The 13,057-nt window shown below is 42.9% G+C and overlaps 1 protein-coding gene across 2 annotated transcripts in view; it reads right to left on the bottom strand.

Annotated features, from left to right (window-relative positions):
* Positions 1 to 1,870: 1,870 nt before the first annotated feature.
* tgfbr1b (transforming growth factor, beta receptor 1 b) overlaps positions 1,871 to 13,057 on the bottom strand; it is a 38,680-nt gene continuing 27,493 nt past the window's right edge. For both annotated transcript variants that reach the window (XM_055508133.1, XM_055508134.1), the window contains 4 exons: positions 12,787 to 12,943; positions 9,987 to 10,111; positions 9,644 to 9,774; positions 1,871 to 7,528 (listed from right to left, as the gene is read on the bottom strand). In XM_055508133.1, the coding sequence (XP_055364108.1) occupies positions 7,403 to 7,528; positions 9,644 to 9,774; positions 9,987 to 10,111; positions 12,787 to 12,943 (539 nt within the window). In that variant the 3' untranslated portion in view covers positions 1,871 to 7,402. The remainder of the gene's footprint in view (positions 7,529 to 9,643; positions 9,775 to 9,986; positions 10,112 to 12,786; positions 12,944 to 13,057) is intronic.

The raw sequence follows: 13,057 nt of genomic DNA on the forward strand, positions 1-13,057 counted from the left end.
GTTGTTTTGTAAAACACACCGCACTGAGTGAAAACCTGCTGCAGCCCAGCTTTCACCCGCTCCTGGGAAACGTGTCCAGCCTCTGCAGCAGCACAGACAGAATCCACGCCGTGCATCTGCCTCCACGTGCAGCAGCGCCTCGCGGAGCGCTGCTCCGGCTCCCAGACAGAGCGCGTGGCACCGCAGCACTGCAGCATGCGGGGGTGCGGGGGTGCGGGCGACGGCAGCTCGCCTGACGACGCACTCCATCGATTTCTTGATTTGAACGGTGACCTTTCATTCCCGCGGCCCGCTAAAGTGTGACTCGTGGTGAAAAAGTCCACGGAGAAGAGCGAGGGGAGGTACAGAGTCCTCGCGTGAGCCGCAGAATGGGTCTGAGCTGACAAAGGAAAACTAAGTTTGAGAAGTAGCAGCAGCAGCAGCAGTTGTCTGGGTGAAAAAGTTTTTTTTAACTTGAAGGCAATTTCAAATAAACCTTGAACCATGAAGCTGTTCTTTTCAAACGACGTGAAATTCCATTTTTGCTTTTATTCACTGTTGAATAATTGTTGCAAGTACAAATGTGTATTGATAGTGCAGAACGTTTTCACATTTAGCTACTAAACATCTGAATGTGTCAGCAGCTGCTGAGGGACACGTACAACAATATGGTGACGCCCCTTCGAAGTTTGGCTTCCAATTCTGTCACTTTTAACACTTTCCACATATATATTTACTTTTTTATCTGAGACTTGCTGGTGAATTTATTTATGGAAATAAAAAAACAAGCAAACAACAGAACTGAATTTATTTCGTTCCTGTTGTTGTTTCTTCTCACATTGTACAATATACAGAGGAGGTGATGAAAAAATGTGCCACTGTCCAAATATATATAAATATGATAATTTTACCTGTCTGTACTTCACAAAACAGATGAAATTAGAATCAGCAAAGCACCTTTTTGTTGCTCACTGGACTGAAATAGAACAATAGCTGCACAGAAATAGCAACAAAGACACAACATGAAGTAAAACTAGAGCAAAAGGTGAAGATATGACGAGAACTAGACAGCGTTTAAATGTATCCTCTTCAAGAAAGATGAAAAAACACACAAAAAAGAGTTTGTGTGTGTGTTAGTCCAAGTCAGAAGACTAGAATTTGTTTCCTGTGTCACTTCCACTTTAGCAGCTTGTACATCAGCGCTGTCAGCTCTGTCAGAGCAGCCAGCGAGACCAATGGATCAAAGGGTGTCTCAACTACACAGACTCGAGAAAAACGTGAAGTCAGTTCCTCCTGCAAATGAGCTGCTGGCGTCACGTGACTCAACACGACGATAAAGTTGTAGTTATAACGATTGTCGTCCCGATAAATGCACATCTTCGGCCTTTACGGACTCAAGTTGCGCAATGGTGACGCACTGAGGAGCCTCAGCAACGACGTCGCCTTCAGGTGCTGCGGAAATACCTGTAAAAACACTTAAGCCCGCGAGAGCGACGTGGCCACTAAATGGAACGAGTGCCGTCAAATCACGCTCCTCTCAGAGTCCGTCGTGCGGCTCGCGAGGCGTGCGCCAGGCGCAGCGCCATTGGCGCGCCGCTCTCTGATCCTGGAGCAGTTTGCGGGTTTTCACTGATCACTCCCTGCGCTCTCATCCGCTGCGCTGCAAGTGCCGCGGAGGACGATAAGCACCAACACGACACCGAGATTGACATGCTAATATGAAGGAATCCGAGTGAGACGACACAAAGCGAGGGATTCATCCTCCCAATAAGTCTCTCAGACATAACGGCGCTCACTACACCCACCTGTGGTGTGGGAAGTCTGAACCACACGCACTTCAGTTCCACGTTGCATCCAACACCCAACAACAAAATCAGACGAAAACCAACGCTGTAGTGAAACGTTTCTTTATTCACACCATGTTCTACTTCAGCTATGTTACAAGTTTACATAAGTGTCAATCCTCTACTTCCTATGTTGAGCTCCCATTCATCTGTACACGCTATAAAAAAAGAAGGACTATATGTTTAGAAATCCAAGCGGGTTGTGAGGCGGAGGGTTCGACGGCGGCGGAGGGTTTTTCTTTTGCTTTGCAGTCCGTCCCCTCGCGCTCGAAGCCTCCTCCACCTCCACTTCAATTCATTCTTTTTTTTCTTCTGTTGTATTAAAGAATATACTGAACAAGGCATTTTATAGCAGAGCTCAGGAAGGGCCTTGGACATTTGTAAAGCGCTTTGACTGTACAGCTCACGCAGAACACAACCAAGAGGTCATATACAGAGCATGTAGAATAGAAATACTGCCTGGGCACAACACAAACACAATCAAATGCAGTTTCTTTACCTTTTTTTAAGCATTTCATAGAAACAAAAGGATAAATTGCAAAGTTGGAGTAAACAAATCAGGAATATATATATTTATATACAGTGAGGTAAAACACATTGGTCTCTAGAAGGAGGTATTTTCTTTTGATTAAGTGACCTTTTTAATATGTTAATTATGCTTTTTTTAAAAGATCTTCTCAGCTTTTGGATGACATCTATAAAGCAGGTAATGCAGACATCAGTGGCGACACACAATCACATGCAGTCTTGCCATTGGTGGTGAGAAGTAAAAGAAGTCTTGTCAAACTTAGGCACCAAATAAAACATGATAAAGCTTTCGGCTACGCTTGTCGCCACAAAGGCCTCGCTGCAGCGTCGCACCGGAGGGGAAACGTCCTGCCCGAGCCCTTCGGTGACCCAAACCGCGCTCCCCGTCTACCCCCACGCGCACCCGGCGGTCACCCGTCGACGCCGCCGATGGAGAAGGGCCCTCCTCCAACCCCAACGCTGTCCTCGTCACAGTGTGTCGATCATGCGCGCATAGAGAGGCCGCCGAACCCGTGGGGTCCAGTGACGCCGAATGGGCAGACGGGACCGGGCCCAGACGTTGCATAATGAGGGACAGCGTTCACACAGTGAGCAGTTTATTAGGGACACCTGACTAAAGCTACTCCAGTGAAGCCCCACCTGTGAGGGTGATAGCCGTCAGTCAGACTCTTTTACAGAGGATTTGACCCAGCTGCACATCAGCAGTAGCTAGGCTAGGTGTCGCTAACCAACCGGGCTCCTGAACGCTGGCGCACGGCGCTGCCACCGAGTGATGCAGGTTGTGCTCGGATCGGTCTTGGACTCTGAGACGGTGGATACATTCACAGCTGTGGGAATTTCTCAGTGCGTGGTTTGAAGCTGGCATATTCATCTCCCTGCTTTGGCTCTCCATCAGTGAACACGGAGAACAGGAAACGTGGATTAAGCGTGCTGACAAACATGGGTTTGAGTCACAGAACGGCCCAGCTACTAATTCCCAACCTTGACCAGCGGACTATTTTTTCGTACAGTCTCCTCCAATAGCCTTTAAAACAATTAGAGAAAAGGCAAGGTGACATTCTTAAACAGAAACCCTGTTTCTACAGAGGATGTGCCACATCACAAGGCGCTCAGCTTTGTAAAGGATGAGCTATTGCTCCCATCGCGGTGCTCAGGCTGCGTCAGACAAACGCTGTAACTTCCTGAAATTGATAAGCCGACACAAGCGCACACACGCGCCAGCGCAGCAGAGGTGAGGAATCTGCATGATTACGCTCAACGGCTGCATTCTCCACTCAGCTACATGCGACATCGTGGATGTCTTTGCTGGGAGCCCAGGCGAGGTCGCTGCGGTCGCGCGTGGCCCTTGTAGCTACAAGGCATGTTATGTCGAGCAGAGAACGTGCAATGACAAGAGAGAAAGGCAAGTTAGAATCAAGGACAGAGAGACAGCTGTGAAGACCACAGGAGAAAACAGCTGGTAGCGAACGTCTTTTTACAGTTAAGTTATCTTGGGCTTCGGAAAAAGAAAAAGTACAAGGCTGCTGGTGACTTTAAGACAGAATGAAGGTTGTCCTGGTAGAGGCAAACCAGAGGTGCTGTTGAGTTGAGCTTTTGTTGTTGCTAATGTCCCAGAGAATGACATGACAGGGCCTGACACGGGCCTGACGTCTGCACCCGGCAGCGCCGCTCAGCCTCCATCACTGGCCCAGGCTCAAAGGCCCACAGCCTGGAAGGACCTGCTTGGCCTCGCGTTTCACCACGGTAGCACACATCTAACACTTAGCTCAGCCCAGTCTGTCGCCTTCCCTGGATTTAGTATAGCAGCGATATCCACTTCACTTTCTTTATTAGCATTCTTCTTTTACTTTTACCCTTTACTCCTCAAGGTTTCATCTGTTCCTTCGGCCACTGCCGAGCATTTCTACGCAGCTCAGTAAATGCCATTCATAAAGAAATGCATCTGAACAGTGGGACTCACTCGTCTGCATTTGATTTGACAGTGACGGGGGATTTGCTGAGTAAAACCTCTAGCAACTGATGATGTAATGGTAATGTAAAGCCTCAGCCTCCCATGCTTGTTTTCACACTAGAAGCTCTTTTGAACCTTTTAAAAAGTGATTCACTGCAATTTTGAGGTCAACAAATAATGAAAAAAAAAATGCTATAAAAGACATAATGAATTGTCTTTAAGTTGGTAGTGGAACTAAATGCTCGCAACTTGCTTAAAGGTACATTTTAGACATGTTCAACTCCTACCAGTTATTACATTATCAGCTGCTGTAAGGCATCCCCTCCGTCCTCTATACTCCATAACAAAAGATCTCTAGAATGTATCCAACTGTTTTTGTGTGCATTGAAGTGAAAAGGATAAGCTACTCGGACGCCCACTGATAAATTGGCACAGCGGTTCCAACCACGTTCCACGGATGCTGCAGATGTCTTATACACAGGAGCCGGCTCACCACTTTACTGAGTTAAAACTATGGCCGTCCACAGGCTGAGGCTGACGCGTAGGCAAGTCTTTGAGAGGCGTGCCTGCCAAATGACGATGGGCTGGAGCTGCATCGGGGCAACATGGCACAGAATGATCAGATTCGGGCAATCTGAGAATGTCTACATCCAACGGCAGCTCTCACCTCCACTTAGAAAGCGAGGTGGACAACGAAATAGCAGCACATCGATACATTACTTATCCATAAAGAAAACCAATGGAGGCAGACAGAATCACCAACATCCAAACTGCCACACAGGTAAACCCCGCAGTGGTTCAGAAGTGCACTTATTGCTGAACAATCAAGAGCGCGTGTTTCACTGTCTGGCGTCTAATTCACTTATCGTTTCATTCACTTTGTGTATTTCAACTCTAATTGTGCAGTTACTTTCAACCTGTGTATTTAAAAGCAAAAAGTTCTTTTGTTCAAACTTTTGACACTTAATCTGTGAAGTAAGACAGAATGGGGTTTAAAAATATGGCAATTTGGCAGCAGGTCAAACACTTGACTGAAACAAATCATTAAATCAGGTGCTACATATATTTCTTTTCTCCTTAAGATAAAATTATCATACTACCTTTATCGTCAATAATCAATTTCACATATAATGTATATAGAATTTTTCATAAAACAACAAATGAAAAAGGAATTAATAAGAGCAGCTCCTGACTCTTATGTGTTGGTCCCTTAAGGCTTGCCAAGCTGAAATGAAAAAAATTAAATTAAAAATGTATGCATACTTTCCCCCCATCTTTTCTTGTCCTAAATGTACATTCTAGTAGAAAAACACATCGCCCCAAAGAAGAAACAAAATAACAAACAACCTGGAAAACTATGGCTTAGTAAATATCCATTTGCTATATTTAAAAAAATGTACCTCACCATTTGTTTTGATTATCCAACATAGAAGAAAATGCTTAAAAAGTTTGTTTGCGCTGCTGCGCGTTTAACAGCACAAGCACAAGAACAGTTTATATTTATAGGGCAACATCAGTAATGCTTACAAGTCTCTACATCTTTTTTTTTGAAAGCCACCATGAGCTGTCATAGTAACATTTTTTTTTTTAGTTTGAGGCGCTGGAGCTCAGTTTCCAGTCTCAGTCCACTGAAAGGAGAAGCTGTACAATGAGTTGCTGCGGAGGTGGTTGGGTGTTCAGGTGAGGGGGGGGGGGGGGGGGGGGGGGGTCTGACAAAATGGCACCAGAGAGTCAGCTGACGTGTGGGTGCTATGGTGTGCAATGTGGCCTTTCTTGCCTTCCATCCCTACTGCTTTTGTGCATAGTACAAGCCCGCTGTATGCTCGGCAGGGTCTTCAGGCCTTCACCGACACGCGCACAAAGCTGCATACATGCAAGAACGGACGCACCTCACCGCCGCCGACACGAAAGGAGTTGGGTTTTTTAAAGCACTGGCACTTTCCGGTAACAGCTGGCTTGGAAGGCATGGTGGCAGCTGATTGCTGTTGTTCTCGCTGTTTGTGGTTTCAACAGAGCAGAGTATAGAAAATAGACACATTTATCTACTGTATATTGCATATGTTGCAGCATGTTCGCCAACAATGAATGAGGTCATGTCCAGTTTAGATTTGCAAAAAGATCCCCTGCCACCAGAAAGAAATAAAAAAAAAACACAATAAATTAAACTGACCTGTCCAGCTCCCTGACTAGCTGATGGGAGGTGGGTAAGTACACAGTAACGAATGAAACACTGGTGCAAAGAGTTGAAAGATTCTGCTTACAATTTGACCAGACGAAGCCAAAGTTTGAGTGGACCCCAGTGGGCAGCTTGCAGGCTGTCCAAGACCTCAGGTTGTACTACAGCCTTAGTGCTACTGTTAGATGACTCAAGAGTAGGGCTGCAATAAAGTACTGTCTGCTGAGTAATCCTTAGTCTCTTAAATATTAGCTATGATGGCTGACTCATTATTAGCTCTCCACTTGACGACAGTGAGTGGAAGTATAATATTTTAAGACTTAAAAGAGCATTAAAAATGTGTGTGTGTGTGTGTGTGTGTGTGTGTGTGTGTGTGTGTGTGTGTGTGTGTGTGAGACCTGCAGCCCTGCTGACGAGTTGTTTAACACCCTGAAGTAAAGTACGAAATGCTAATATACAAATGAGGAGGTGATTATGAAGATGTAAGGAGATGTAAGCGAAGCTCCGGCAGCTCAGGCGCCTCCCAGGTGACTCCCAGCTGCGCATCTGGCCTTTTGTTTACCCAATGAGGTCTGAGCTCTTGTTGGGCGGCTGTGTGGTGAGCGGAGGAAGTGAGAGTTGAGGTGAACACCAGTTGTATCTATGGGCCTTGGAGACACCTCGTTAGTCGTCTCAACATGGGTGGAGACTTCCTTTGATGTCTCCGTTATCCCAGTCAGGCACAAACATCCCTCAACAGATCCAGCATCGCTTTCTCCATCCAGACAGCCGTCAATGAATGAAACGGGAAATATAATAGGAGCAGATAGGAAAGTCTTCAGTTCCCTTCAGACTAAAGGGGAGGAACAATCAGTGGATGATAATGAAGTACTAATAACGCTGTAATGCTTGCAGTGTGGATGCCAGTATGTTTGGTAGCGGTGTCTACATCTTAATTCCCTCGTGTTCGCTGAGGCAAGACAGGGTCTTCTTGATCCGCAGAGCGGTGAGCCGGGCAGCACCGTTGGCATACCAGCACTCCCTCATTATCTTCGCCATCACCCGCAGAGCCTGCACAGGTAAGCGATAACAACAGACAGTTAATAGAACGCTGAGATACTGACTCATCTGAGGTTAGGTTGGTGATTCTGGATGTGGTGAATGAGGTGTTTGGGAAATATGACTCAAGTCTGTATCAGTTTTTTGGATTTGATAAAACTATTTACCCACTGTCAACTTTCAACTGACCTGCACTGCTTGGATCAGTTGATACCAGATGCCTGACATCTAATTACTGTTGTACAGGGTAGCTTTATCTAACTCTATTCACTGGTGGAAATCATGATATAATGGGCAAATTACTCAAAATGTCTATTTTCACGATCTATTTTACACTTTTTTGTAAGACTGTGAAAGTTTTTTTGCACTTGAGAATAAATCTTTAAACTGTGTAATGATTACTGACTATATTGATTTTACGAGTAAAATAGTTTAACACTCCTTCCATTAACATGTGCTTTGAAAAAGAAAAAAATCAGACTGAACCATTACTTCATTCTGTTTTTATATTTCCTTGAAAATTACTTTTTCAAAAGGAATGTTTTTTTTTCCTCATGGCTCGTTAAAGTGGTGACTTCAGACTAGACATTCCAGCCCGGCTCTGAAACAGGGCTACAGCCTTCAGAGTTTACACTAACGTCTCCCTTGGTGGGGCTGTAAACAGCATCTGCTATGTATGAGTCAACATGTCTGTCTCTCACAGCGTCTGTCTGCGGAGATGCTGCTTGTGTTGATCTGTGAAACTTCCTACAGTGCTCATTAAGACTGCTGAGGCATTCCACTCCCCCATTCATCACATGGATTACTGCCAACTCCACACACACACACACACACACACACGCACAGGCAAACACACACACAGACACTACTTAAGCAGAGCTAGCTGCTCACTTCTTACTATATATCGGATTCAAACATGTTTAGATGCAGCTTTTAATTGCTTCAATATGCAACTCTGATTTACAGCTGAACTGTGACTTGGTGAGACGGCTGTCGGAGAAAATTCCTTCTTCAGAATGTGACTGTTTAAACAAACAACATAAACAACAATAGCAACAACAACAACATCAACAACAGCAAAAGCCCCCGAATCTAAACGAGTGCTTTAAGCCATTATTGACTTTACTCAAAGTCAGAGGTCCTAGACAGTGTGTCATTAGCTTACACTTAAACTGACCCATCTGGAGGCTGCACATTGGTTGTATGTGTTTGTGTCCAAGGTACAACATAAAAATAACTGTCACAAACCTTTTGTAACTGTACTACAATGACATGTTCATGTCCTGCGGCCAGCATGCTGTGGTCTGTTTTTTCGTTATATAAGATGTGGTATCTGTAGGAATGCGCAGTGTCTTTGTTCTTTCGTCACTTATTTGCAGTTAGGTACTTTTTATGTAGGTGTGGGCATGTTGATTAAACCTACTTTCTAAGCTCAGCGATAAGCTACACTATGTTTATGGCTATAAGGATTTGTGATCAATTATTTCAATAATTCAAGCAATAACACATTTCTGCATGGTTCTGGAAAATGCACAGACATTCTGGAGACCTCAGGAAGCTCTTTAATTACACCCAAAATGTATATATTTTGTGAAACATTGAGAACAGTGAGGTGCACAGAATATAAGGTATTATTATTCTGTACAACCTTTTACCTCACAAAATGAATCCTTGCTAAAGTCTGATGGCTCATTAAAAGAGTTTTTGGTACTAAAGGTCATAATGCTTTTAGCAATCAACTATTATTCAAAATCACAGTAATTAGAGGACAAAAACTGCCACAGTTGGGAGCACAGCCTAGATAAATAATTAGAGGCGCGATCGTGACGTATCTGGAGTGTGAATCCACCAGAGAGGTGGATTTACAAACTAGCCACTACTTCACACTTGCTGGACCTGTCTGGCTGTGAGCCATTGTTGTGGTAGGGGGATCTTTGGGTATTGCTGTAGCATGAATATGAATAGCTTTTTGTGTGTAAAATAGATATTCTTGTTCCTGATCTCTACCGTAAGTTGCCGTAAGTGTCATGATATTTCTTCCAATGTTAGTTAAAAAAAAGGGGGATACACAGTGTAATTTACAGATCCTGTAATGAGATTAGCGACAAATAAATAACTTGGTCCTACCTCACAGCTTTGCCAGCGGTTGGGAATGTTGGGTCTAAGTTTCTGTTCACAAACCACTTTTCTCATCTCCTCCACTGATGGATCTGACTGGACCAAGTCATAATATGGCAGCTGGTAGTCCTCATGGATGCCTGTCAAGAAAGCATGGAGTCCACAGTCTGGATTTACACAGGGAGTTTGACTTTAAGTCTGACTTATAATGTGTTTGTACTATTAACAAAAACATCTGTGATGTAATTTTGTTTCTCTTGCTCTAATCATCAGTACTTTCTCCTTTAATCTGCAAACCTCCCATTCATTAAGCAAACGATGACCCCTCTTCACCCGCTTTTTTTATCCTCACCTCCCATAGAACAGCGACTGGCGATCTCCCAAAAGACCAGTCCCATTGCGTAAATGTCAGCTCGCTTGAAGGACTCAAAGTGCTTCATGTTTATGGAGTCATCCAGGACCTCTGGAGCCATATACCTGAGCAGAAAGACAGTTAACACATTATTAAGCAAATATTGTTATTGAAAAGAGTGAAAAGATCATGGTAAAAAAGAAAACTGGAAAATGTGACAACCTAAGCATTAATTAAGTAGTTATTACATTATTACATAATTATATGTCTATATAATATTCACCAATGCTGCTAAACTAGTAACCAAATCTAAATTGAAAATAGCAAAATACTTTTCAGAAAGCTCTGTCAGATACGCGACCTGAAACATACATCTGAAAGCAGTAGGACAAATGAGTGAGGATTCTAAGGCTTCCAGTTGTTGAAGTGTAGGATCATTGTTGAGACCCATTACACAGATACCCTGCCCGGTCCTGACAAATCGTAAAGAGCTCAAATAACTAACCATAAGCTTTGAGCTTTGACTTCTGCCCATTCTGAAATGTGACACCTCGATAAGATCTAGTGGCCGCTGAATCTTAGCAATACACTACCGCTGATCGTGATGAGATAGATTCAGCAATGTAATTGAATAACTCCAGCTCTAGACAAGTCTCTGTGGGTTTCTTTAACGGAATGATGTACAAATAATGAATGGATGCCTCGGTTAGCAAAGTGCTGGTGCTGCTTCAAGTTAATTAGAAGGGGAAACAATCATGCTGAAAGCCAAAGACCTTCATCAGTATTTGCAAAAAAATACTTTAGAAGTGAGACTTTAAAAGCTCATTTGTTAAAAAGTTTAAATGAAAAAAAAAAGAAATTAGTCGACCAGAAAGGCCTTGATGTCTTAGAATTAAGCAATGTTTGACCTTGACTATAATCCTTTACATAAATGAAGAACATATGGAAACGAAGACCCTGTTAAGCCACTGGGTTTCTGGGAATACAGAGCATTTCAGACCTCAAAAAACATGCATTTGACAATCAAAAATGTACAGTTATATATATATATATATACACACACACACGGTTAATTACATTGGAATATGTCTGTATTTGAGAGAGTTGAACAAAATGGACCATGTCATAGAGAAATAATTTCCGCCTCAGTTTGGTACATTTGGGACAAAGTAAAGAAAACTATGATGCACTAATGTCTCTTGCTTCTGGTTCACTACATGCTCTCACTGAGTGAGCCAAACATGTCAGATAGACCCAGCACTAGCTCATCTGTTCATTTGTTTTGATGAAGTTATTCTGCATCAATACAGCAGCATAAAAGAACGGCAACAGGTCATGCTGCACTCGACTAAAGCTTTTTTGTTTATTTGCCCATCATCATAGTTTTGGGTGCATAGTTACAGAGTGGTGGCTATGTTTTGGCTACCAAATGATCCTAAACAACAACAACAACAACCTGAGACAAGGCGTGACAACAAACAGACCCTATTCATTAGCCAACTTCAATAGAAAGCAGCAGCAACAGCCGATATTCATTTTTGATCCTGTTAAAGTGGGAAAATAAATCTTCATTTAGTTATAATTAAACATTCCAGAAATGTGATGGTGAGAGGGTGCATTCTTTGTCTGTTCTCAACAGAGCAGGATTTCTAGAAGTACAAATACGTATGAAGACACCCCTAAAGAGAACGAATAAGGTAACTTAATGTGATGTGAAAGGTCTATATGAGCAACTATAATACTGAGATTAGGATGAGACTGTTGAAGGAACTGCATCCTGCGAGTAGAGTGAGGTAGTCAGGCTGGAAGGAAGGTTGCAGCGATAGTATTGATATTTATATTCCCTCGTGAACATTACAGGTCATACATAAATACATATGTATTCTGAAATATATTTGGCACATCAATAAAATATGCCTCAACTCAAGCAATATGCATTTGTATTTCACATGAGTTGTCACAGTGCAACGTCTTGGTTGCTGGAAGATTGGCAATAAAAAAAGAAGTAAAAAAAAAATTGTTAGAGTAATCGGATCATCAATTTGTAATATGGATTGGAGCCAATGCCTGTGCTAGTGTCTCCACTGACCCAAAACTTACTAAATCATTTAGTGGCATTGACAACACAGCTTCAAGAGACAAAGGAGGATATAAACAAGTAAAAAATAGAGAAAAATGAAGAAGAAAAACAATCACGTAGAATGAAAGCTGACTGGGTTCAATGTGAGACAGAGGAAAGACAGAATGATACCATGGCCTCAACGCTGCTCACTTTACAGCCCCGCAGCTACACAAGTTTACATAACAGAACAAGAGATATGTGGACAGAACGACAATGTAAGAGACGGTCTCCAGTGTAAAGAATTATGAGCTTGTAGGATGGGAAAGAAGAACTAGTGATGGTACTGCAACATTTCAAAGGATTTATTATTTTCCAAACTCACAAAATAGACTTGAAAATCAGACCATGTACCATGTTTCTGGTAAAACCATGTCAGACTCAACAATCAATAGGCTTCACCTCTGGGCTACAAATATCAGACATCCAGCATAATGTGTAAAAAAAAAGATAAGACAAAGTATGAGAGAAATAATAAAATGTCCCCCCTATAATTGGTTTTCAATAAATTTATCTTGTCCTGTTTGCAATAATTAAAAACTCCAGTTATTAAGTTAAGTAGAAAAATAGGCTTGGGTGTGAGGGACATCCCACAGAAGCCCAAGAACACTTACACCCAAATATCCAGCTTTGAAAAAGAAGAAAATCTGAAAGAGTTGCAGAGTAAACAGGCCAGGTTACCTTTTGGTTCCCACTCTGTGGTTTGGAGCAATGTCAATGGTGTCAGTGGCTGAGTCATGGCGAACGGCTAGACCCAGGTCAGCGATGCAGCAGGTCCCATTCTTCTTTACGAGAATGTTCTTTGACTTCAGGTCTCTGTGGGCAATAGCTGGCTTACCTGGAGAAAGAGTCAAGCGTTCAGTGGAGTGAAAACTTAAAGAGAGTTGGAATTGAAATCAAAGCAAACGCTGATCCTTTGGTTGCCAGTTTCCAAACTATTTAGTGAGAATTA

The sequence above is a fragment of the Betta splendens genome, chromosome 4 (genome assembly GCF_900634795.4).
Source record: "Betta splendens chromosome 4, fBetSpl5.4, whole genome shotgun sequence".
NCBI lineage: Eukaryota > Metazoa > Chordata > Actinopteri > Anabantiformes > Osphronemidae > Betta > Betta splendens.